Source organism: Drosophila nasuta, chromosome 3 (assembly GCF_023558535.2).
Source record: "Drosophila nasuta strain 15112-1781.00 chromosome 3, ASM2355853v1, whole genome shotgun sequence".
Taxonomy (NCBI): Eukaryota; Metazoa; Arthropoda; class Insecta; order Diptera; family Drosophilidae; genus Drosophila; species Drosophila nasuta.
In genome coordinates this window covers 30,248,302-30,274,976 of record NC_083457.1, presented here as the reverse complement: position 1 = coordinate 30,274,976, position 26,675 = coordinate 30,248,302, and the positions used below count along the sequence as shown (strand labels likewise).

The following is a 26,675-nucleotide window of genomic DNA, read 5'->3' as shown; positions in this document are numbered from 1 at the left end:
TTCGTTTTTTGAAAAGTCATTAGAAAAAATGCGAGGCAACCAATTTGAATATTTGATGGCACCCACAAAATGTTGTACGTTGTTGTACATACGTTGGTTAATTTAAGGTGATAATTGCTTTTTAATGTGACACAACTAAATTTTGTGGCTGAGTTTTTGAGTTGTGAGTTGTGTGTGCCGGAAGTTTTCCTATTCTCCTCTATGCGCATGTGCAGCCAAGAGGCGCACTTGTTACGTGGATGGGTAAACAACAACGAAAACAACAACTACAACTACTTCCACAACAAGTACTACAGACAAAATACAAAAAAAAAAAGTGTCAACAATTATTTTTAAATTTCAAAACATTTCATTTCGGCGGTTGATGGCTTTTTGGGTGACGCTGCTTAAAAGGTTTCCCAGGTGTGAAATTGTTTTACACCAACGACGTAGCGGAGGTTGAGGTTCATGATTTTTTTGGCAGCGCAGACGTCAAGTGCGGGCGTCAAACGAACATCCTGTATGGGTTGCTAGTTCGTCGCCTAAGTCTTTCGTTTTGCAATAAAGACATCAACGAATTTCTCCAACACGTTTTGCGCGACACAGTAGCTCAATTGAAATTCCGTTTACTGGTTTTTCGAATATTTTTTCGTAGACGTTTTTTGTATTTTGGCTAATTGGCGCCGCAGGAATTCGCAAATGGTGTGCCAAAGTCACGCGTTGCAAGTGGCCCCAACATAGTGCCAGCTAATCGAACTGGCAACAACAACAACAACCACAAAAGCCAATACTTTTCAATGAATACATCAACAATGAGAATAAGTCGTTGCCGTTGCCATCGTCGTCGTCGTCGTTGTCGTTGTAGACGTCGCCGTTGGGGCTGAAAATTTATTGGCAGTGACGGCGATGGCGGCCAATTAACACAGGATGCTTGAAGCGCCAACGCCACCAGCGTTGCCTTTGCTTGAAAGACGCCGCCAGCCACAGCCATAGCGGCCAGCCACTAACCATGGCAGCCAGAGACCTCAGAGAGCAGCTCCCAATGTGCAATGAAGTCGTAAAGTCTGATTTATTTCGAATTGAATGTCAATACACAGCCAAAGCAAAGCAAAGCAAGAGACTCGAAGCACTGGCTGCTCCAGCCAACATGTGGGCAACGCTAATGCCCAACCACGGGCGGTCCACAGTCTCTCTCTCCTTCTCTCTCTCTCTCTGTCTCTGTGGCTGACCCAATTTGGCGCCTGCTGCGGCGCTTTCATCAGACTCCTCGTACATCATAAACAAATTCATAAAAGTCGCCGTCTCTATGACTGAAGCTGCATTCATAAAATTTATGGCGTTGAAAGGCGCATCAAATGGGCATTTTGGGGCCGCTCAACTTGTTGGTCTTCCTGCCCTCTCGTTGTAGTTGTTGTGGCAGCTCTTTTTTCGTTGTTGTTGTTATTGTTGCTTAGGTCAGCGTGCAGTTTGTGGTGCTACTACTACTAGAGTGGCCTTGCCTTGCCTTGGCTGGCTCATTAAAATGTAATTTGAGCGCGTTGTTTCGCATTTCATTTTCGGGCAAGTGAACCAAGTTAACCAACAGAGCCACGTTAACCGAGTGAAGCGAGCGTCAGTTTCCATTTCATTGAGCCGAGCGGCGAAGCAACCAACCCCCAAAAGGAAACTCAACAGACTTGACCCATTACCATCTCGCTCTAGCTGCTGTTCTTGTGGCTCTCGATTTGATTGATTTATAGTCTTTGTTTGCCATCTCGCTCACAGCTCACAGCTCTCAGTGACCCTTCGTCCCTTCGTCGGTTGGCAATGTCCCTTCCGTGTGCATCGTCGTCCCTTCATTCTCGTCATTTGTGGCACATTATTATTTAAATGATAAATTGTATTGCCCGGGAACTTTGGCTTTTTGGGGCCGCTCATTGCTTTCCATTTGCTTTTATTGCCCGCCTTTGTAGGTGTTTCCGTGTTGCTTTTTTTCTCCTTTCTTTCAGCTCTTCGCTGCCCGCCCTCGTCTTTGCCTTTGCCCCGTTGGGTTTTTACCTTGTGCTCAAGAACGTTGAAGAACCCTTGACGTTTTGCGCTTTCTTCTTTGCCTTCACGTGGGCGTTTTGCTGTGCATTTCAAATTTTCCGTTGATTTCTGTGTACACAGTATATGCTTCTTTCATTTTATTTTTATATTTCGTTTTGGGGTCGTCAAGAGCGCTTGCCTAGGCCTACTATATACAGCAGAGAACTAACAAAATTAATCGTCTCATTTGTTCAACTGCAAACTGCCGTCGCGGCGCTTGGCTTTAATTTGGGAATTAATGTTATTTGGTAATAAAATCGATTAGGCTTCTGTATTTGAATGCTACGTTTGCTTAATTCTGATTTTCTACTCTTTAGTTACTTGGGCGTCACTCGGAGTAAGACATCAATGGTTAAAGTATTCCACATGGATATGCAAGATAGCCACTTATGTGAGTGGAAGACAAGATTATACTTTTCACTCTAATGAAATTACACTACGATTATAGTAGAGCACTCTTCATTAACTAGAGTATTTCAGCAGTCATTTAATTATGTTTTATTTAGTCATTTTATTAAGGTTTATATTGAGAGCAACTTTAATTCTAATTAAATTTCGATTTGAATTGTAATTTTATTTACATGTTAACCTTAATTTACTGTTACAGTAAAAAAAAACAGTTCCTGCATTTATTTGGTAATATGAAATCCATTTTATTATTGTAATTCAATAACACACAGTTGTATGTAAACACAGTTCTTGGAATTCATAATCAAATTTATTTAGTTGGGAATATTAAATATATTTTAGTATAGTAAGTCAATAATATCAAACTTTGAAAATCAAAGTCAAATTAATTGATTATATTATATAACATACATATCTATATATTTTATTAATAACTTCACAATTACAATTAAATTGATAAAGTGTTTATATGTACATTTAATTCAGCTTTAACAGTTCTTGGAATTTATAGTCGAAATAATTTATTTATTTATACGCTGATAAAAAATGAAATGAGCTGAGCAAACATATGTCAATTTGTCTATTTAATATAATGGACAATTGGTAAAATTGACTTGCAAACGCGTTGAATTGAAATGTTTCGATTGCACGTGCCCCACGTCGAGTGACGATTTAATTTTGATTTATGTGCAATTATTGAAGACAGACTGTTTGCAAATACATTCGCACACTTGCACAACACACACTCATACACACTCACACACGCTCAGATACACTTTACTTACAGTAAGACAGTGGGAAAGTTAACAGTAGCAGCAGCAGCAGCTAAAGCCGCAATCATAATTTGCATTTAATAAATATTTCATTAACTAATTGCAACAATTACGTGCATTTTACTTGGTGGTGCCTTCAAATTAGTGCAGCGAAGCCGTTTGCCAGGGATTACAATTTTAATCGGATCAGTGCGGTGCCCAATAGTTTAAGCGCTTATTGATCGATGCACGTTTCTTGTCTAGCAATTGAGACGACGCCTTTAATTGCACCAGCGGCTTATGAATATGCAGCAAGCAGCTCCATAAAACAAAAAAAAACCCCGCCAAGCCAAAGCGGAAATCCTCCTCGGGCAGTACAGGTGACAACTGCTGATGGGGGCTCGAGGGGTTTCTAAAGACAGACAAACGGACAGACGTACGGACGGACGGTTGGTCAACCGTTTGGGTCACTTGTGAACAAGAGCTCGTGCTCCGCTGCCTAAAGGTTCTTGTTGTCTTGTGTTGCTTTCAAAAAGTGACGGCCGCAGCCGGCTGCGTCTTGTGAATGAAAATTTTTTGTTGTTTTACGAACGGCAGCGCTACAAGGCGACAGCGACGTGTCGCCATTTTGAATTCGTTGCTCACGAGTGGGCGGTGTCTAGTGTGCAAGTATGCGAGAGAGAGCAAGAGAGCCAGAGAGCGCAAGCGCTCTCTATTGTCGAGTATGTGAACGTGTGTGTGTATGCAGAGGGGCGTGATAGCACTAACTTGAGGTAGTATTTGTGACTGTGAGTTAGTGTGCGTGTGTATGTGTGTGCATGCCTTTGTACCTGTGCAGTTGAGCGACGTCAAGTTGCTGGCCAGTTTGACTGGTTTTGTTGTTGTTGTTGTTCTTGTTGTTGCCTGTCAAGTTGCTCAGTTTGGGCAAGTAGATGGCGCTAGTTGTCTTGAAGTGGCTTTAATATTAAAGCGATGCCCAAAGACAAATCTTTGACTATAAAATTGATTTTGTTTGCATAATAATAAATGTTATTTTTTAGAATTATTCTCTAGAGGAATGTAGAGTAAGAATAGACATTCTTAATGCTGCTGCTCATTATTCGGTGTAAACAAGTCATTAATGAATTACTTCTTTCGATGGCTTAAAATACAACTGTTGATTGCGTGCCACACATATTGTGGAGCGTACAAACAAATTACAGGTTCAGCAATCAATTTAATAATTGAGACCTTTGCCAGTTTTAATCAACATTATTTAAAATGTCAAAATATTTGCACTTTCAATGGCAGCGCGCGTCGTCGACGTTGTCCACCCAAAAAAAACAGAAAAAGAAAAAAGAAAGAAAACAACAACAACAACGAAAAAAGAAAAACCCAAAGAATCCAGCTGAACAAAAAAAAAATATATAAATTTGCATACAAATAAATGTTGATAATGTTGTAAATCCCCAAAGAGGGCACACACAGAGCAGCGCTGCTGCCACTGCTGCTGGCCACGCCTCAAGTGGGTGGCTTTGGGGGGTGCAAGAGAGCGCCACAAAACTAGACGACGGGCTGCGAACTACAATATTGACACACAAGCAAACAAACAAACGAACAAAAAACAGCAACATAACGCATTCGCCATGGGCGCCCTCTCCCCCCCGCGTTTCCTTCTCTATCCAACTCCATTGATAAAATTTATGGTATTGGTGCGGTTTCAACACCAACCGCTGCCGCGACAGCTCACACAGACGCACACACACAGCGAACGTGGCGGCAGCGCAGCGACGTCAAACCGGTTCCATGGCATGCTATTGGTGGTGGGCTGTGAACGCGTCTCAGCTGCAGTCGCCGTCTCGCTCGCACGTTCAGAGCCAGCATTACGCGATGTGCGGCTGTTGCACTCGCACGCGACAGCGACAGCGCGGCAAAGCGACAGCTGGCTGACTGCCACGACTGCGGACCCGGGGCAGCGCGCAATCGCAGCGCTGAGCTCGTACCTAGTCGTATACGCACTTTGTTCGTGGTTGGTCGTTGTTGCTGTCGCTCGTCGCAGCGCCGTTCGCAGCCCGGTTTCGTTCGTTCGTTCGTACGTTTACGTTTACGTTTGAGTTGTTCGAGTTGCTCGATTCCCCCATACGATTTCGATACCAGCTAACGATTCTCTGATTCTCTTTGGATTCTCTGATTTCGCGTTCGTCGCTCGCTCGTTGGCTCGCTGGCTCGATTGCTTTGCCGTCGCGCAAATTGCACAGATTGTTGTTTTGTGGATTGTTGTTTAGTGTCTTCTTGTCTTCTTGGAGTGTGTGCATTTTGTGAATGCCAATTAAATGCAGCACACAAAAAGCTTTCAATATACAACAAATTGTTACAAGTGGTGTCATCAACACACAACACAATCATCATCCGCTTAATCATCATTGTCATTATTAAAGGGTGACCCAAATTCTGCGAGTGCAACAGTTTTCATGTGCAAACAAATAAAGTTCGAAAAGTGCCCGCCACAAATGCAACAAAAGGATTTACGCGTCCATCTCAACAAGTTCAACTAACTAAAACAAAAAAAACAAAAGAAACTACAAAATAAAGATAAAGCTAAAACAATCACTACTCGATAAACTGGTTTAAAGTGCAAATTAAAACTCAAGTACACTCTCTCACACAAATACACATCAAATTACAACAAGTATTTATACAAACTAACACACATACACACATCGAGGACACAGCTTTAGTTGTTGTCATTCACATTCACATTTCCTGCGCGCGCGTTCCCAAGAAAAGCCGTCAAAATTCTTGATAAAGTGGCCTCAATAGGCGCCAACACGCTCAATTTCACGGACCTAGGGAGCCCCTACGAGGGGCCTCCCAGCACTCCCCAATCGGGCATGGATGCGCCGGACGCACCACACACGCCCAAATACATGGACGGTGGCAGCACCGCCGCCGTCAGCGCCAGCATCACGCCCGGCGTCAACATACCCGGCAAATCGGCCTTTGTGGAGCTGCAACAGCATGCCGCCGCCGGGTGAGTCTCCCAACAGTTGCAACAGACGCAAATTCTGTTTGCGTTGCATTACATCGAAAATTGCATTCATTGTTTGTGTCTATCAACGCTCAAAAATGTCAAAAGTGCTGCGGTGAAGGACAAACACTCGCTAAAACTGAAAAACTGTCTGCCAACCAACCAACCAACCAGCTAACTGACTGATTGACTGACTGACTGTCTAACTCACTGACTGACGGACTGACTGACTGGCTGACAACTGTCTGCCCCCGAGCAGAGTTTAGCCTTAGCTGGGATGCAGTTTTCGATTCGCTTTGTTATCAGCCCCCGTCATCAGGTCTTAATATTGTAACACACCCAAAATTGACTTTCAGGGCGTTCCTAGATCATAATTCGCCTTCAATTTGGTTCAGTTTGTGTGCTTAATTGTATTGGTTTTCACTCTTATCCAAATGCAATATGCATAATGACAAACGCCCTTTATCGAGTAGGAAGCACTGAGAGTTAGTTTAGAATTGATTTGGGAAATATAATAAAAATGATTTAATTTAATGCAGATAGATGTTCAAAGCATGTGTGAGAATGTATAAAATACATATTACTTGAAATAAAATCTTAAATTATTTAATTCATTCATTTTCCTAAGTCTTATTAAATCTCATAAGCCTACGGCAATTTTTTACGATTAGTAAAATTACACCTGAAATCTTAGAGTAAATGTGTGTCAATGATAATTATTTCTTGAAGTTTAAAATGTAGTAACAAATCTATAATAGTTTATTGTTGAACTCAATTCGATTTATGTAGAATATGTTTTTAATAAAACATTATACTGAAATTTGGTGAACTTCATATATTTATTATATTATATTGTTAACAAATTAATTTTTTATGAATATTTTTTTATTAGCATACTTGATTAATTTAATTGTGAGACTAAAATTTTCGTAGACTTTTATTTATTTTTTTGTTTATTGCCTCATTTGAAATGTATTCCTTCTTTTATTAATTTGAATCTTAAGCTATCTGCAGCAAAATTATTATGTTATTACTCATAATTTTATTGGAAAAATTAAGTAGTAAAATTACATTAACTTACAAGTGCGTCAACTATTCAATTTATTGTTCATAAAGGCTGAAATGAATAAGTAGTAGTAAACATATATTTATCTAAACCTGTCTTGCATAAAATTAATAAATGAAAAAACGGAAACTTGGCTTCAGGCTATTTGGCAAAAATTACAAGACACCACTGAAAAAAAAAACAAAACATATTTTTCACATGTCATCATTTTTATCAGATCAGAAAAGAACAGCTACTGATATATAGTGTGCATTCAGATGATTATCTACTTTTTAGTTGTTGTAATTTCTCCACCGTTTTTTGTTGTGCTGTTAATTAAAGAAGTCAGTTTATATATAGTATACGATAGTTATTGCATACTCCCCGTGGTACTTATGTGAATGCAGTTGTGAAACTTTCCGGATTTTGTTGTTTGGTTTATGCTGGCGGACACACAGAGGCAGCTTTAGCTTTGGCTCCCTTCTTTGCAAACCCTCCGGGAATTCGAACGGAAGCCAAAAATAAATTCAATTAAGCGCAGTTTAGTTTATTCCCTCACCATTTGTAGGCTTAATAAATACGAGCTCCCTCTGACTTTTGTAGTACGAATATAAAACACTCTCCGTCCGTCTGTCTGTACATAATATTTATGCCATTTGCTGTTCTGTTTTTTGAGTGTGTGTAAATTGTTTTTCCAACGCACGATTCGATTTTTCATTATACATATTTCATTGCATTTTCTGCCTCTTTGCGGTTTGCCTTTATGTCATTTTTTTTTGCTTTGCTGGCAGTGCGTGTGGAACTCCAATGTGATCCGCTAGAGCTGCTTCAGTGGTTGCCATATTGCGGAGTTTTGTTGCGGTTTCATTTAGTATTTGCTGTTGCTACTAACTTATAGTATAGTATATATGCTGCCGTCAGTTGCCAGTTGTCAGTTGCGTTTCGTGTGTTGTTTCCGTTTCCGTGTTTCCGCAGTGTATTGAATATTTCATGGCTTATTATTGGGCAATCGGTTAGAAACGTTCAAATAACACAGAGCCTATATCTACCACATATAGTAAAGCTGTTCTATAGCTGAGGGTTGGCAGCCCATGGGAAAGTGTTCAACTGTTTAACTGTTTGCCTGATGGCAACTTTTTTTTGCCCCATGGCTAAAAAAGTGTTAACAAAATATTTACTAGACTCTCCACTAACCACTTACCACTCTCTCTTTCTCTCTCTCTCTCCGTTTATTCTCTCCGTTATTGATTTTCATTTTTCGTATTAACCGCATAAAGTCATTTTTACTTATTCTAAATGAAGTCATGGCAAAACTTTATTTTTCCTGCCTATTTTGTTTTTTTCGTTTTTCGTCCATTTGTTGTGAGAAAAAAGTTTTGTTTCGACGCTTTGTGCATTAAACATGAAATTCTGTTAAAGTGTGCTGGCTTTATTTCTAGTTTCCGTACCACATTGAAACCCAATACGGAAAACACGCAAACTTTTCCTTGCTTTCCTTGCCTGTTGTTGTTCGATTTAGTTTTCATTTATTTGTTGTTCTTTGACCTGGCGTGCCAAAGGGCCGACAATGCATACGATATGAGGCGACATTTAAGGAGAAATGTTTTCATTTACAAAACCGATTATAATGATTTCTAATCTCAATCTCCATCTCTCATTACAGATATGGCGGCATACGCAGCACCTATCAGCATTTTGGTCCACAAGGCGGTCAGGATTCGGGCTTTCCGAGTCCACGCAGCGCCTTAGGCTATCCATTCCCGCCCATGCATCAGAATTCCTACTCTGGCTATCATTTAGGCAGCTATGCGCCGCCCTGTGCGAGTCCCCCCAAGGATGGTAAGTAAAATTGTCGCCAAAAAAAAAAAAAACATGTCTTGTATTATCAATTTATAAGTAGTTCCCCCCATTGTGTGTGTGAGGATCGCTCACTTAATCTTCAATGCTTGGCTGTCTGCGCACATCATTTAAAGTTCACTCTGTCCGTTTGACTTCTCTTCAATCTGAAGATCTCTCGAGTTCGCTTTTGCCATAGCCTTTGGCCTCAGCTCAAGCGCAAGCTCAAGCTCTTGGGATTCGCACATTTTGGCGACACTTGAGCGTCAAGTGGGCAACGCTCTCAAGTGCTTTTGTTGTCGCTTCTTTTGTTTACACCTCTTAACTTTGCATAGCCGAATAAAAACTCTATTTATTATATTTAGGAAGAACACATTTTTAATGATTTACGTAAGAGGTAGACAGAATTGCATAATATAGAATTATTGATCAAAATTTTAGAGTAGTATATTAAAATTTAATTTAATTTTCTTACTGCACTTAAGAGCTTTACTTTTAACACCAAAAGAGAATAAATGAATATATTAAGATGCTTCATTTTTTGCATATAAATGTAATTCATTATTTAGTTATTTCAGAACGAAATTATATATTTACATAAAAACTTTACTTTGAAGAAATCCTCAGACACCTCCGCCATAATCTTTCTCGCTTAATTATATTTTACAACATCTTCTATCAGAACTGTTTACATTTACTTTTATTGACCATTAAGTTTATGTCAAGCTTTATTTTATTAGAGTAATATTTGCAGTAGTATAATGTTTATTGAGTTGCTGGCAATTTCAGATAGATTTGGTGTCGTAATTTTATTGAATTTTAAATGAATATTCTGTTGTTCATATATGTATATATTATATTATATATAGAGATGTTGGCATAATTGCGCGCTTGACTGTGACATTTTGTTAACTATCGCATTTTGTTCAACAATTTTGTTGCTGTTGCGCTTTTTTATTTTTATTTGTATTTATTTTATGTCGCTGTTGGGATCTTTTTTTATGCGTTTTGGTTGAGCAGTTTTTGTCTGTAAGTGAAAAGCAATTCATTTTGCCAGCTATTGTTGCCGCCAACACAACACGAGAAGATGAGGCACATACATACACATATAATGTACTATATATTTTAACTGCTGCCTATGTATTCAGTGGGACAGAGTTTGACATTTTGTCACTCATACGAAGCTTGCAATTAACCTTGAACGTTTTTCGCTATACTTGAAAATATGCACAAGCGAGTATTGGAAGAGTCGAAACAGCTGATCGTTGAACGGTTAAGTAATTGGCAAAAATTTGCGCGCCAACAAATGAATAAATGTTTAATGTACTATGTGCCTAATAATAAATGGCACACACATGCTTTCTTCTCTCTCACTCTTTCGCTCTCTCTCTGCCTCGCTTTGGCGCACAGTTGTTTGTAATTATAATTGCGGTAATTACGCTTTCGTTTGGCGTAATTAATTACACCATTCTTTGGTGTAGTTGGCCTGCTGAATGCGTACGCTGCTCGCACTCGCTGCAGCAGCGGTCCAATAGCTGTTCTCTCTCCCGCTCTCTCCCTCTCTCGCATACACACGCACACTAGGGACTTGGTGTCAGGCTGACTAATGGCCCATGTGCTGGGTGGTCACCAGCAACATGCTGCCATCTCGCTCGCACGCTGCCATTTTGTCATTAAGCCACAGCACGTGCTGCGGCGCCAATATTTTTGACACACACACACACATGCACACACAGGTAACGGTAACGATGACGGGTGACTACTGTGCCATATATGGGACTTAATAATAGTTGCTGGATTCGCGTTATTTTTGAACAATTAGCGACGTCGTCGTCAGTTGCAGTTGTCCCCCCCGGTTTAACCCCTTGTTGCCCCAACATTTGCTGTTTCACTGCTCGTTGAACTTGTGCACAACAAACAGTTGATCGAGTGCTTTGAACTTTTGCTTTTTGTTTATAGTCCGGGGCGACAATGTAATTGTTCATTTAACTTAATTACCTCACATTTTACAAGTTACTTAACGTTCGATTTGGTGGTCAAAATGCTTTATGGCTCCACTGTCTGGCTCTTTACTCTTTATACTCTCTATACATAGTTCGTTTGGTCTGCCATATTCGTCGCGTTTGCGTTCGCGTTTTGCGTTATGCATTCCATGGCATGGCGCACTTCTCTCATAAATATGCATAAGTCACAAGTTATTCCCGGTTCCTTCACTCACTCACTCGCTGCATTGCCATAATTTTCATGCTTAATTATAAATTCATCGTCGCAAACTTTTGTGCCTTTTTATAGGCGCTCTAAAAACTGCATTCTTTTATCTTATTCTCATTTTATTTTGTTTGTTTGTCTTTTCTCTTTTGGTCTCACTATTTTTGCAGACTTTTCAATCTCAGACAAATGCGAGGACTCCGGCCTACGTGTCAATGGCAAGGGCAAGAAAATGCGCAAGCCACGCACCATTTACAGTTCACTGCAGCTCCAGCAATTGAATCGCCGTTTCCAACGCACCCAATATCTGGCTCTGCCCGAACGTGCCGAGCTGGCAGCGAGTCTGGGCCTAACGCAAACGCAGGTGAGTTATACAAATGCTTTATAAATATACACTATATGACCATATTGATATATGACTATATTGATGATCTGTCTGTGTGTGCAAATCAAGTCACTGTTAGGAAGAGCTTAAATAGTATCATGCTTAAGCTTCACATGATATGTAAAGGATACTTAAAAGTGTCCTACAATTATTTACAGATATTATCATATAAGGATATTTTGAAGTGGACTTTATTAAAGCATACCTTCTTTATAATCAGAGGAGTATTGAGAATATATAAAAATGTATTAAAAGTAATCAAATAACAATAACGAATATTTTCATTAAATAGATAGTATTATAGAAAGATATTTAAGAGTTCTCTTTATGAAAGCTAGCTGCTTTTCTATTTAAAAGTGAATAAAAAACTGTTAAACCATATGTATTATATAATATTTAATATATAAATGTAATACTAGAGTCTTATTGAACTCTCATAAATATTTTTAATGCTTTTCTGAATAGAAGAAACATTTATCCGAAATTTCACTCCTGAATTTCTATATATCTATCTATATCTATATAATTCTAATTGACCTTCCTTTAAACTATTCTAATTAAGAACAGAATTTTATTGTCCATCTAATTATATTTATAAAGGAAGGGCATTTCATTAGTTAGATATTACTTTATATATAGAAACGTACTTTGTTAGATTGATGTTGTTTATACATAATGATATGTGTTTATTTGAACTAGACTACCTTTTATAAATATGGCGTTATTATGATATTAGATATTATTCCGCGTTCAACGTCATTTCGCAGTACAGTTCAACTTATTTTATGGTTTTCATTTAACTCTTTTGCAAATATTTTACAACTTTTTGCGAAAATGTTTTTTCCCGTTAAAGTGCTTTAAGCTTTGGCATGACCTGCAAAAAAGCTGTCATTAGTCAGCTGGCAAGCTCGCAAGCTTTCATTTAATATGCAGATGTATTTTATAGTGCATTCGGTTGGGGAGCCGACTGACTCAATTCCCTGGCGATAGAATACACGTCGGAGTAGTCCTTGCCCCTTTGGCAAACATAAGCAGCAGTAAATGCATTTCAAATTGAATTGTTGACATGCCTCTAATGTTGACTGACAAACGAGCCAAGCCAACAGCAACAGCAACGTGCCTCCCACGCCTGTGACCCTCGTTCGTACAATATACAATAGATATGTATATTCGACTACAAACACATTGTTAGATACACACAACTACGAATAGTCAGACGACACAACACTCGATGTAGTTGTGGTTGTTGTTGTTGCTCACTTATTTTGCACGTGTGTCAATGTCAACTTTTGTATGACGACGCACAACCACAGGCAAAAGATACATTCAGTAGATACATCTACAAGTACGAGTATCTTTTTAAATGCACGCGCTACTGCCCACGGCAAAGAGAGTAAGATACGAGGCAACAGCATAAAAAAAGTATACAAAAATAATTGTAATGAAAAGCAAAAACAACAACGCCTGCCATTGTGGCTGGCTGGCTTGGAGACACCCACCCAGTTTCAGTTTGAGTTCCAGTTCCAGTCGCATTCGCATTCGCAGTCGCAGTCCCGATCTGCGTCCGAGACCCAACGTCCAACTGTCTGAATAGCGAGCACATTGTTTTTGTACAATAGTTTTCCACATGAAAAGCAAACGGCAAAAACAATAAAACGAAACAAACTGCAAAAAAAAAAAACTAAAAACTGTTGCAAAATGTAAAAAGCGAAAAAAATGTGGAAAAAAGTAGATGTGAATGAGTCTCGTTTTTGAGAAATTTATTGATAGTGGGCGTGGGCTTCCTAATTGAATTAGTGTGCCACAAAAGTTCACGCATACAAACGCACAGACACACGCAAGTAAAGCACAGGCAGACACAGAGAGTGAGAGAGAGAGACTGAGAGGGAGAACAACTGAGGCAATGTTGTAAGGCAGCTCAAATGAAACTTGTAAAACAAGTTGAAGACCCTGCTGATGTACGACTCTAAGAGCGAGTGTGTGTGCGAGTGTGTGTGTGTGCGGCGTGGGTGTTGCTCAGCCGCAAGTTGTTTATCAAGATAGTTATTTGAATACGGCTGCTTTCTGCCAGGCCATGCCATGCCAAGCCATGCCATAGACAAGACGTCTCGACGCTGCAGCTGATGGGCGGGCGTGCCACACGGCGGCTGTGTAATAAATTTGTGCCAGGCCAAAAGCAGTTTACTTAGTCACCCTATAAACGCTGATTTACATGCTGAGGGAGGCCCTTGGCTCCAACTAGCTGAGCGCATAAAATGCACCAACAACAATAACAACAACAACAACGATAGCTAAAGCTGGCAGCTGTCAATCGATGTCCGCATTGACAGCATTGCAGTTTGAAGCTAGCCAAAAAAAAAAACCAAGAGAGAAAAAACGAAAACTAAACAAACAGCCACGCCCATTTGAACTGCAGGCCAGCAAGTCCAGCGACACAATCAATTTGGTTTATCTGGTTGACCCCTGCGGCATTTACCACCGCTACACCAACAAAAAAAAAGGGGTTAAACAAAATTAATTTATGACTGCGCCAAGGGTGTTGCCCACAACTAACTGATCAAGTAGCCAGCGTGCAAGTAACTTGTGCCTAGTCCAAGTGCTACCAAGTGCTCTCGAACATTGTCTCAGGATAAAACTTTCGCTTTCAGGCTTCGTGTTAATTAAAACCGCCCTCTCAGTTAGGTTCGGAAGGCGCCGCGTAGCGGAAGTTTTTTATTGATTTGCAGAAGCTAGAACTTCAGCCAGAGACTGACCCAAGTACGTGGCACGCCAATGTTTGACCCGTGCAAACAAACCATTGTGCTTTAGCCACAAGATTTATGCGTTACACAAACAACAACTGCATTGGCCACTGCCGGCCACGCTTAATGGCCTTCAGCGGGACGCAGCGCGCAGTTGGCCAAGTCAAAGCTTTTAGTTTTGTGTGTGTGTTTTTTTTTCGACTCGAACTCAAACTCAGACTCGTTCTGTTCGTTTTGTTTTTTGGGGCGTGTGTTGTACACAATTTGTTGGTCTTAAAGTTTTGCATGTTGAGTAGTCAAGTCTCGAGTGCGAGTATGAATACTGCTTTGAGTACATTCGCAAATCTCAGGCAAAACTTTCAGCTGACACTGACAGCTCGTCGTCGTCCGGCGTAGCCCCAATCGAACGACACGTTCTAACACCTGCTAATGAAATATGCAATAGCAATAGCAATAGCTGTAGCATTCGCTATAGATATCTTATACTATATACACATATAGGTATAAAACCATACGATAAAAAACTGTGGCACATTTACTAGTTGTTGCTGCTGTTGTTTTTTTTTGCCGCTTTATAGCCGCTGGTTTTTAGTGCTGCCTGCAAAATATAATTATGGTAATTTCATTATTATTATTTTTTGCCTCTTCTGCTACACAAAAAAAAAAAAATACAGAGAAAAAAAAATAACAAAACTCGTTTTAGTTGTCGGTCGTCAGCTGCTTGTAGATACACCTTCCTTCCCCCTCCGCCCCTCCGCTGCCTTCCTGCCCCACTTCAGCTGCATTTTAGTAGTTGCATCTTTCACTCAGTTTGAAGTACGCGCACTTGTAGTTTGATTTTGAAAGTGCATCCGGCGGCTGCTGGGCGCCAAACTAAACAAAAAATGCGAAATAAATACATACTACTATATATTTATTTATATATACACCTTTATCTGTATTTAATTATGCTTGTGATCGATTCGCTTTCGCTTTGATTCGGTTGCAATTAGAGCTAAATGGTTGCTACTGTTTCAGTTTCGCTTTCGGTTGTTGTTTTTTTTTTACACCGTCGCCGCCTAATTGAATAATTACATAGAACGTTGGAAGCTGATCGTCAATGTTTCAATAACACCACGAAAATGCCAAAGAAAAAAAACCATAATAAAAAAAAATCTCATGACCAAAACTCAAAACTTCAAGCTGACAGCGCGAGACAAACGCAAACACTCAAAACTCAAAGGAGAAAAAATTAAAAACAGACCAACCACAAAAAAAAGCTGCAAAATACGAGTAAAAATTAAAAAGCGCTGCTGTCCGTGCGAACCGCTCAACAAGCTGATCTTTTATATATGTGTATATATATTTTTGAAAAGCGCAAAGAGAACCTTTTAAACTGCGTGTTTATGAGCTCATATCGGCACATTTTGATCTGCTTGTTTTTTTTTGGTCGCAGTCACTCGCTGAATCTCTTTCTCTCTCTTTCTCTCTATGGTGCAGCAAGAAAGGCAAACACCATAAGCAGAAAGCAGCACGCAGCGAGCAGCGAGCAGTTAGCAGCCAGAAAGGCCACAAAAGGGCGCAACAACTGATGAAACAAAATTGTAGGAGGCCACGCTGGATCGAAAACAAAGGATTTGGCAGCAACATCAACTCTTTATGCTTAGCAAATGAACTGCCAAAACGGCGCTTGTAGAAGCTCTCAGACCCAGACACAAAGAAAAATGTTCGTTTAGATTTTTGCTTAGACGTTCAAATGAATCAAAAGGCAATAAAGCCGCAACGAAGTGAGGATACTGTAATACAAAATTGAAATTAAAATACACAAAAAAAAACTCTTAGAAAAGTTCACTATTTTCGGCTTGATTTAAGTTTTGGATTTGTAAGCGTTCATTCAGGATTCATTTCTGAAATGAATTGGTTAAACTTTTCCTATTAGTGACTAAAATTACAAAGTAATCTGTTAATTATATATTTAGGGTACAATATTCTTGAACCAAGCGCTTCTTGTCAATCAATTTTTTTGTAGTCTTCATTGCTTATAGCTCATTTAGTAGAAATATTCCTTATGTGGTTTGAGCAAAATGGGTAAATAGTTATTAAACTAATGAGTACGAACAGATGGATATAATAATTGTTACTTCAAATAATAATTATATTATCGGTTTTAAGAATTTTTAAATAAATCAACTGATTTGGAAATTCGAGCAAAACTTTGACCTTATTAATGTATATTAATTAGTAATATATATTATATAAGCAATAAGTTTCCTTCCTCCTCTACTTCTTTCGATCCTCGCTCTCTTATTACTCCATACTTATTACTAACATTTTGCGACTGAGTTGCAAGCTGCTCTGGCTTGTCTGCAAAAATCAACAACGCCTGCTTTATGTGTGTGTCCCAGTGCGAATACCAATGTGTGTGTGCCAGTGTGTGTGTGTGTGTGCGTGTTGCTGCTGCACGCAGTCGCAGTCGCAGTCGAAAACGCAGACGCATCGCCCACGGTGCACACCTTCGCAGCAGCCTTTTGTTGCTGCTTTTGGTCGCTGCCAGCGATAAGTCTGCTCCACCCCTAGCCCCAAAAATAAAAAAAGAAACGAGCGCTGCTCCGCAATCCAAGCAAAGGTCATGGACTTTACAATAACAACAACACCAACAACAACCACAACAACGAAAGCTTTAAAATTTAAACGGAATTTCATGTGGCGGCCTCTGACAAAAAGAAATGAAACTTTAATAAACATTTTTGCGATGAATACGAAATACTTGTAATAAAATTAAAATTAATTTCCACATCAACAGCAATGCGTTTAATGCGCGCAAATAGTTTTATTGTATTAAGTGTGCAAAAAAAATGAAATAAAATGTGTGGCAAATACAACAACGAAAAAAAAGAGAAAAAAAACTAGCACAACTTGATTTAAATAATACAAGTGTCTAGTTAGTATCAGCGGCTAACTTGGAGCGACAGCGCAACACACAGAGCAAACAGAAAAAAATGAAAATGAAAAACTGGCTGACCGCATTTAAATGCTCAGGCAGCGAACGTGACGGCTGCTACAGCAGCCACTACAACAGCAACAACATGGACAACAACAATGACAACACATCGTATATCAGTGATTGCCTGATTTACGCGCGCAATGTCAATTAAATTATGGCACATAATACAATGTAACTCAGCAGCAACAACAGCACACACGTCTTAATCACACGCACATTGCAACAACAGTGACCCACCAGCAGCAGCAGAAGCAGCTGCGGCAGCAACAGTTGCTACTGATGTTGTCGACGTCGTCGTCGTCGTAGTCGCCTCCCTATGTCGAAATTTTGCACCGTGCGCTCGCGTAACAGGAACTTTGAATTAAGTTTGATCAGCGCTGATGTTGTTGTCATGATGCTGGTACTAGCACTCGACGCCAGCAGCTACAACAGCAGCAGCAACAATAGCAACAACAACAGCAACTGCCAGCAGCGACAAACGAACAACTTGCCATTAACAATGATGCATTGCTCGAACAGAACCGGAGCCAGAACCAAAGTCCCAGACTGGAGGTGGGTGGAGTGCGCGGGGAGGAGAATCGGGGAATGGGGAAGCGAAGAGTAGACAATTTCTCACTCTCTTCAACACTCTCAGCAGTCGCTTAAGTTGCGTCGTCCTCATCGAGTGACAAGTGACCGCATTTGCATTTTGAGCGCATCTAATGCCCAGCCACAGCACAGCACAGCACATCAGATCACATCAACATCAACATCAAAAGTATCTCAAACTCGTATACAAATGTATCTCATGTAGTTTTACGTGAGCTGCGCGCTATCTAGATTGCAGTTGACATAATTTTGCACGTGCAGCAACTATATGTTAAATGTGTGCAACTACAAATGATCGTGCAACTGATATTTAGGATGGGGAATTTATTTATTGCAAAGAAAGCGAAAGTTCTATTCATGTTGAGCTGCAATTATAGGCTTAAAAGTAACATAAATTCTATTTCGAGTAAAAGATTCCTTAGAATATCTTTTCAAGTAACTGATTCGCTGGATATATATTTTTGTATTTTAAAGAAAGCACAAGTCTTCGAAAGTATTTCAAATGATTTTCTGTTTCGGGTAAAAGATGCTTCTTTATCTTATTTATTTCCCATTCATATTTTTAACAGTTTCCAGCTGAGTTCTTAATCATCTACTGAACGTCAATATTTCCACTCACTTTTCGCTTAGCGACTCTTTTTCCATCTTCAATGTGTGTTTCGGGATTTGCATGTCTTGTTTATAACTGGTTATCGAGTCGCTGTTTGACGTTGTCTTCTTTGCCAGCAGCAGCAACTCATCAGGCCGTATCTACAAGCAACCATCTTAATAGAAATAGAAAGCAAGTTGGGCCACTTTTGCAGAGAGCGTTATTATCGCAACCGATAGCATAGAGTAGTTAGGAACAGGCCATCGACATCCTGTGCATCGTATCCACTTCCTATTAGCATCGCAGGCTATTCCGGGCAACAAAGATTGCACGCTTATTTTTGTCGCCGGCAACGAAAGCGAGTTTCGCATTTCATTCACAATATATTTTTGCGCTTTCAAAACTGGTCAGTGGCTCAAACTGGACAGCAACGTTCGTCAACTTTGCTGGTTGATAAAAATCGTACGCAACTCGCAGGAAATTACAAAACATAAAGCGCGCAAAAAAAATACAGAAGTGAAGGAAGCACAAAAACAAAATATAAAACCAAGCAGGCGACAGTTACAGCTATTGACCAGGGCAACAGCTAAAGAAGTGAGAGTATTCAAATAAATAAAATTTAATGATAATTGCCGCGCATAGCAGAAATGCCACAGACGACAGCGTGTCTAGCTTGGATCTGATCTCGACCTGGGCATGGCCCAAAACTATTGACTAATATTACGTGGATGGCGTTTGGGGTTGGCGGGTTAATTACGCGCTTATTTGTTGACACACACACACAGGGAAACACACTCCATTCCACCTCACTCCACTGAAAGCAACAGCGTTGAATGTAAACAACTTTGACTGAAACTCAAGGATGCGTGCCAGTCTTGAGACTCAACGCCTGCCTCTGGGTTGAGCTCAAGATTTCAGTTACGCGATAATAACAATAATTATTATTTTATTATGAAAAAAATCAACTTTATGACGACGACAAGGCATTGACGGCGTGCCGCAAAAAAAAAAACAGAAAAGCAGAACTGAAGCTAAAAACGAAGACGTCGACGAAGTTGAAGTCGAAGTTATTCCAGGCCAAAACCAACTTGGCAACACCCGCTGAAAATGTGTATATCGAACGGCAGACTAAAGTCGGAGCCACGTTCTGCCTTTTATGATGTATTTTTAATCGATGCGTTGAGATTTGCGCGCCTTTAGCTGCCCTCTGGCTGTGGGTGGGTGCTCCAAAGCGAAGACGCTGGTCTGAGGATGTGCTCTCGAGTCTCTTCCAGTCTGAGGATGATGAGTCAGCGAGCAGGAGAGCTCATGTTATAATTGGGCTCTCAAATTTGCAAATACGAAGCGGCACAACCCTTAGACATCGTTTAATCCTCCCACTGTTGCCCTCTCGTTGGCCTTGTGAATGCGATGCCAATTAAGTTTGCTGTACTCTGACACCAATTAAATGTATTTTTGGGTTCGATGGGAGATGCGAGTTGTGTCGCCAGTTTGGCTGCTTTTCTTTAACGTCAGCAGCAACGACAACGTCAGCGACAGCGACAACAACTACAACTACAACAATAGACAACAGACAACTTTTAACGCTTGGTTAATTTTATACATTTTTCCAGTCTTTTGTTGTTTTGTTTTTGTATTTTTCCGTGCTGTTTTTCCATTATCATGATCGCTGTTTTGTGATATCCGCTTGCTCTGTGCTCTGTGTGTGAAAATGCATAGGAAAAAATAGAGACAACAATAACAACAAACTTTAAAATAAAGCGACAAATAATAGTTAGCTGACCATGATTTCATTTGGCTTCGCACAGCACAGCACAGCAAAAAAAAAGTAATATTTAAATTACGACAAAGCGAAGCAACAACAACAACAACAAAAAAACAAACCCTCAAAGAATGCGCTTATATATAAATTGTGCAATTACCCGCCACACTTTTTTCTACCTTTTTTTCTCGTTTGTTTGTATTATTATCTGCCCATTGAGATCTTATAAAATGAAATGAGATCGTCACCAGCGTATAATTATGATCGGCGCTGACCACAAATATGATTTGTACTTTTCTCTCTTTCGCTTGTTTGGCTCTTGATATTTTTCTGTTCACCCTTTTCACTTAATTTGTTTACCAGTTTTCTCAGTTTTTCCCTCTTTGACATTCCATTGCACTACTTACTGTACTAACTTCTGGGTACTCCCTTCTCCACCCCTCTCAAAAAAAAAACCTCAGCTCCGTTCCAATTTACTGAAGCCATGTGCGACGGCCTGGAAAATGCTTCAAGTGCATTTTATGAGCGCTCTTTAATTTTGTGGCAACGCTTCGGGTCATCATGCTAAAAGAATTTTGTGCGAGCAGCAATATAAATAGCCGTAATTAAAGCTGTGGTTAAATTATTGACTAAATGCACAACAGCAAGTGAAATGGGGGAGGTCCGAGCTAATAATACAACTAATGCAAAAGGAATTTTAAGCACAACAAATGCAAGAATATATTAAGCATAGAAGGAGCTTTGATTAATGAGCATTAATTAATTATATATAAAATTATATACATAGAGAGAGTTCTTACTGAGTTAAAGGTTTCACTTCATTGAATGACGTTTCCTTAAAAAGATTCTATAATTTTCTTATCTATTAAAGTACAGTGTATCTCACAATCTAAAGTAACTTTTCATTTCGCAATCTTAACTGAACTTACAAAATAAAAGTTCGTTCTAACTTAGCATAGTTGCATTTCATTGATTGCATTTTATTGATTGACATCTCTTTAAAAACTTTATATAATATAATTTTCTCATATATAAAAGTACAGGGTATCCCATAATCCGAAGTAATTTTCCATTTTGCAATTTCATGCCTACTTAAGCATTATTTGTATTTTCGTTTTCGCTCATTGTTACACATTGGGGGCTTCCCGGTTAAAACTCTCATTACTTTCGAATAAAATAATCAATATGAATAAGTCCATCAATAGGCAAGCGAGCACGTGATGAAACGAATGCATTTGTAATCGATTCGCTGATGTCTTTCAACAGAATCGCATTAATATTAAACAGTTAACGTCAGTTTTAAGTATTTTCCAAAGCAGTCGTGCAGCTGTGTTTGCTGGCTTAAGAGCTGCCCAAAAAGTTACTTAGATTTGTCAGTTAGTTACATTTGAAGTGCGGAAACTACCGACCGACCGATCTCCCCCGGGGGGACTCATCAAACAGGCTTTTGTGTAGCCGAAAATACAAAAACAGAAAAAAATGACATAACCATAAGATGGAAACGTAGAAACTTTTTGCTATTTACTGTCACCTGCTGCAGGCAGCGAAGCCGAAACTAAATTAAATATGACTAATATTTTGCAGTGACTGTAGCACACAAAAAAACACAGCAACAATAACAATAAGAGAGAGAGAGAGAGACAGCGGGAGCAACAAAAAATACAAATACAAATATAAGTAAAGACAGAAAGTACAACAACGTTGACTAAGTAAAACTTAAATGCGCGTTGCGGTCTCGAGTTTTGTTCGACAACACAAAAAAAAAAAACAAATCATACACATATATCTCTATATATATGTATACTTTGTTATTGTTGCGCGCGTTCCGCCCCGTCACGCCCTCCTACAGCAACAACAGCAACAGCAGCGACGTCAACTTGGAACTTGGAACTGCACCGGCGGCTGCTTGCCCCCTCCCTTCCTCCCCAACTGGGAGCAGCATTTTGTTGCTGCTGCTGTTGCTGCTGCTGCTGCTGCTGTTCTATCTGCTTAGAATCTCACCTTGACAATTGTTGATCAAATGCTGCCGCCAATTTATTGTTGAAAAATTTGCGTCAGCTGCGACTGCTGCGGCTGCTGCTGCTGCTGCTGTTTTTCATCATAATTTTTGCAGTTGTTGCTGTTGATGGATTACAAAAGCACAACTGCAAAACTGACTCAGTTTTAGTTACTGGCGAAACGGCAACGGCAACAAATTAGAATTACAAAATTTCAAGGCCTTGCAGGTGAATCAAAGCGAATGAGAATTCGAATTCGCAATCGCACTCGCATTCGTAAATGTATTCGTATTCGCATTCGTATTCGCATTGCATGCCACTCGCCGTTGTTTGTTGTTGTTGCTGTACAATTTTCAATAGTTCACAGCAGAGCTCGCAGCTCAGCGTAGCTCGGACAGTGACTGGAACGAACATGGGAACAGTTTCCGGATTTGACAAACATCGATGATGCTGATGGCGATGATGATGATGATGATGCTGTCGTAATAGAAAAGCGAAAAGCTTTAAGAATGGCAAAGCAAACTATAGGTTTGCCCCACCTGCTGTCTGGTTTGCGATTGACTGTTTAATTGTTTCTGCGTTAGGGGGCCACAAATGGCAAAAGGCACATTTCTCTGAGCCAATAAAGCACTAATTGAGTTAGTATAATGCTCGATTTGTCGCTTGATCTGTCTAACTTTGGCAATTGGCATGCGGCTAACTTGTCGCGAGTTCGCGCGAACACATCGAACATCGTTCGCAGCATTAGCAAAGTGTTATATGAGATGCAGTTTAGAGCATTTAGCTGGGCCGTTAGTTCGCAAAACCCGCTAACAACTTTATCAGCTAATACTTGTGTACTTAGTAATCGTCTGTACTAGTTGGTATTAATACATAAATGCAATTGGCAATTGGCGATCAATCGAAACTTGTTGAAAGTCTCTGTATCTTTCTCCTGTCACATTTTATGGCTCACTTCAGCTACGTGACTGAAAGCTAAACAAACGGTTGCAACAGCAACAGAAGCTGCTTTAGCTACAGCAGCTGGTGAAATGCTCATGCGTGGCAGCGATTAAGCAATCACCGTACCAGCAGCCAAAGTGCCTATATAGAAATTAGATCAATATCTTTATTTATTTATAAATTGTTTTACGTGGCTGCCTCCAAGGAGTGCGCTCATTTCTCATTACCAGCAACGCCAGCAACATCGTCAGCAGCAGCCGCGGCAGCAACTTGTTAATTGTGGCCTGTGTTAGAGACGCGTTGCGTTATATAAACAGGCCCCAGACTCATAAACAGACAGAGACAGAGACAGAGCGAGAGAGAGAGAGACTCCAAGACATGGACTTCGTCTGTCGATGCATTCCCCCGGCCTTGCCTAATTGCATATTTATTGTTTATTAAGCAGCGCTTCCCGCGGGGCAAGCACAGCTCATAACTGCAACAACTGCTGGATGCGGCTGCGGCTGCGTCAGCGTCTCATTCACTTTTACGCATTGCCTATATATGCATAAATTAATGAAGCGCGCGCCATTCATTGCAACTGCTTCAGCTAGTTGCTAGTTGATAGCTGATAGTTGCTTGCTGCTCATTGATAAAGATCAATGGCATAGCTGACAACGTCACATTCAGATCCCCCAGGGAACGATACTCGACTCGGACTCGGACTCGGACTCGAACTCGGACTGGATGCATAGACGTAGTCAAAGCCAAAAATGGTCAGCTTGCCGCATATTTTGCATGGCAACGCTACCGTCGATTCACTGAGCTTTGCTGCGCTTTCAGTTGAGGTGCAGGCATCTAGCTGAAGCTGAAGCTAAAGCTGCAGCCACGTGCGTGCCATAAAACAAAGTCCAAAGCACGGGCAGGTCAAACTCGCTAACCGGGCAAACCAACCTACGAGTATGTTTGCCTGCCCCCTGGCCACGTGTTTCAACTTTGAACGTGGCTGCTGCTGTTGCTGTTGCTGCTTCAGCTGATAATGATGATGCTGGTCACGGGCTGGCAACAGCAACGGCAGCCGGCGCATCGATTTGCTTTCAATTTGTTGGCGCGGACTGGCAAGCGGTGTTAACTTGCGTTCATTTGGTTGAAGCTGAGAAGCTGTTCAGCTCATACTTATACTCATACTCATGCTGGATACAAGGCGTTGTTGCGTTCGCCTGGCCTTGAAGCCTTTGAGCGTTTTTTGTTGAAACAGTTGCTGTTGCTGTTGCTGTTTCTTTCTACTCTTGCCTTATGATCGTTTCTTTTTTTGTTTTTGTTTTGGATTTTTCTTGTTTTTCGGCGCTTTTGGCATGCACATTGGGAAGGCGTTGCCCAAAACAGCCCGCAACGATTTTATTTGGAAATCACTTTTGTTGCACCTACCAAAAACTCGAACTAAAGCCTCAGCCAGGGCCAGGGCTGAAGCTGTAGCTGAGGCTGTTTGCTCGTGTGTATTAGTTTAGTACGTTTTGAGAGCTGAAAGCAGCGTTAAGACTGTTAACAAGCGACTCACAAAAACGAAAGACTTAGGCAACGAACTTGAAAACCTTTCGCCTTGACTGTAGAACGTTTGCATGTGGCTATATAATGAGCTTAAGCTGAAGTCGAAGCAGGTTGCTGTTGTCTGATGTCTTCTACTGTGTGGCACAGCGTGCGTGACACTTGACTCTAGGGCATGGCAACAGACAGACAGAAAGACAGATAGACGATGAGACAGCTGGCAGCACGGACAGACGCACGCTTTTCAAAAGAAAACTTTATTTTTTTTTGGTTTTTTGCCACGACATGGCATTGTGTTCATTATTATTATTATTTTGTGTTTTTTTTCGTTTTCGTTTTTGAAATTTTTGTACTACGTTTTAAAGTCATTGCCTGCCCTGAGGCTCAGCACTCGCAGTGGCTGCTGCTGCTGTTGTTGTTGTTGTTGCTCACTGCATTCAAAATTATAAACAAATTTTTGCCGTTGCCAGCACGTAAAACAATCGCATGCAATGTACAAATTTTCCAACAATGAAAAGGCACAACAACAGCAACAACAACACAAACAGCAACGGCAAGAGAAATAATAACAATAATAAAAATGGAAATGCTACGGCCGGCAAGTTGCGTAATCCGTCAACCATGGCAGTCAAAAGAGCAACGCAGCGAGAAAAGCAGCAACAGCAACAGCCACAGCAACAGCAATCTCAGAGTCAGAGTTGTTCCAAAGACTTCAGTCATTGCTTGCTCTTTGTGGTGGGTGGGGCTGTGTATCTTGTTGCTGTTGCTGTTGCCGTTGCTGTTGCGGTTTCTCTTGCAGCACACACACGCAACTCTTGTGTTGCAGCCACCCCAAAGCACTGGCTGCATGCAAAACAACAACAGCAACAGCAACAAGACAAGTACGAACAACATTAAGTAGCTGTTGCTGGAATCACAGTAAAACACAATCGCAAATTTGCAATCTGTTTCTTAAACATTAAATAATAATAATAAATACGTTTTGTTGCTGTTGCTGTGTTTTTTGTTTGGCTTTTACTTTTCGGCTGACCGAAGCGATAAGCATCTTTAGCCGCCGAACATGAACAGTCGAAAAGCTGCCGCGTTTTATGAATGATCGCCATCGAGTGACCGCTCGATGTTACCTCAAAAAATTCAAATCCCCCGCTTGCCCCGCTTGCTCCCCCGCAAGCAAGCATTGACTGACTGACTGACTCGCTGACTGACTGGCCAAAAAGCACTTGTTGCGCCAGCTTTAGCTTCAGCTTCAGGTTCAGCATCAACTTGTTGCTGTTGCTGTTATTGCTGTCCGTCGCCGGCTGTTGACGAACAACTTTAGCGACAAGATCATAAATCAAAATTTTATTTTATTTCTCGCAGCAGCAGTTCGCTCTCTCGCTCTCTCTCTCTCTCTCTCTCTTTCTCTCTTGCGCGCATTTAAATTTTTATGATTTTAGTTTTTTAATGTTGTATTTTTGTAGTTGTTGTTGTGCTTTTGCGCATAAATTAAAAATCGCCGCGAAGCTTGCGGTGCGCCGCGCGATTGCAGCGCGATTAAATAGATTGCCACTTGCCGCCGCCTGGCGACCAGCAGCCAGCAACCAGCAACCAGCGAGAGACCGGACGGGATGGACAAACGGACGATGACGTCGCTACCTAACCACGTAGCAATCATACCCACTGACTAACTGGCTAACTGTCTTAGTGACTGCCTGACTACCTGTCTTGAGCTGGCGACTGAGGCAACTGGCGACCCGGCGCGTGCTTGTTGGAAGGAAAGTTTATGGCCATTAGCTGTCATAAAACTGAGAGAAAAAAACGTCAAATACAAATACGACATCAAATTGCACGAAACGACGACAGATATTCAGATCAACTATTGC

The 26,675-nt window shown here is 40.6% G+C and overlaps 1 protein-coding gene and 1 long non-coding RNA gene across 6 annotated transcripts in view; one reads left to right on the top strand and one right to left on the bottom strand.

The window, feature by feature from the left end:
* Positions 1-5,197: 5,197 nt before the first annotated feature.
* LOC132790177 (homeotic protein distal-less) overlaps positions 5,198-26,675 on the top strand; it is a 28,553-nt gene continuing 7,075 nt past the window's right edge. The window contains exons 1-3 of the mRNA XM_060798637.1: positions 5,198-6,216; positions 8,922-9,097; positions 11,473-11,666. Coding sequence (XP_060654620.1) covers positions 6,077-6,216; positions 8,922-9,097; positions 11,473-11,666 — 510 coding nt within the window. The 5' untranslated portion in view covers positions 5,198-6,076. The remainder of the gene's footprint in view (positions 6,217-8,921; positions 9,098-11,472; positions 11,667-26,675) is intronic.
* On the bottom strand, positions 7,480-8,651 carry LOC132790178 (uncharacterized). 5 transcript variants are annotated; one of them, XR_009632778.1, is made up of 4 exons: positions 8,460-8,650; positions 8,308-8,409; positions 7,640-8,252; positions 7,480-7,587 (listed from the first exon to the last, which is right to left on the bottom strand). It is a non-coding gene; the product is annotated as an uncharacterized LOC132790178 (long non-coding RNA). The 5 variants fall into 5 exon arrangements; XR_009632779.1 differs by having other exon boundaries at positions 7,652-8,252; XR_009632780.1 differs by having other exon boundaries at positions 7,480-7,752; positions 7,818-8,252.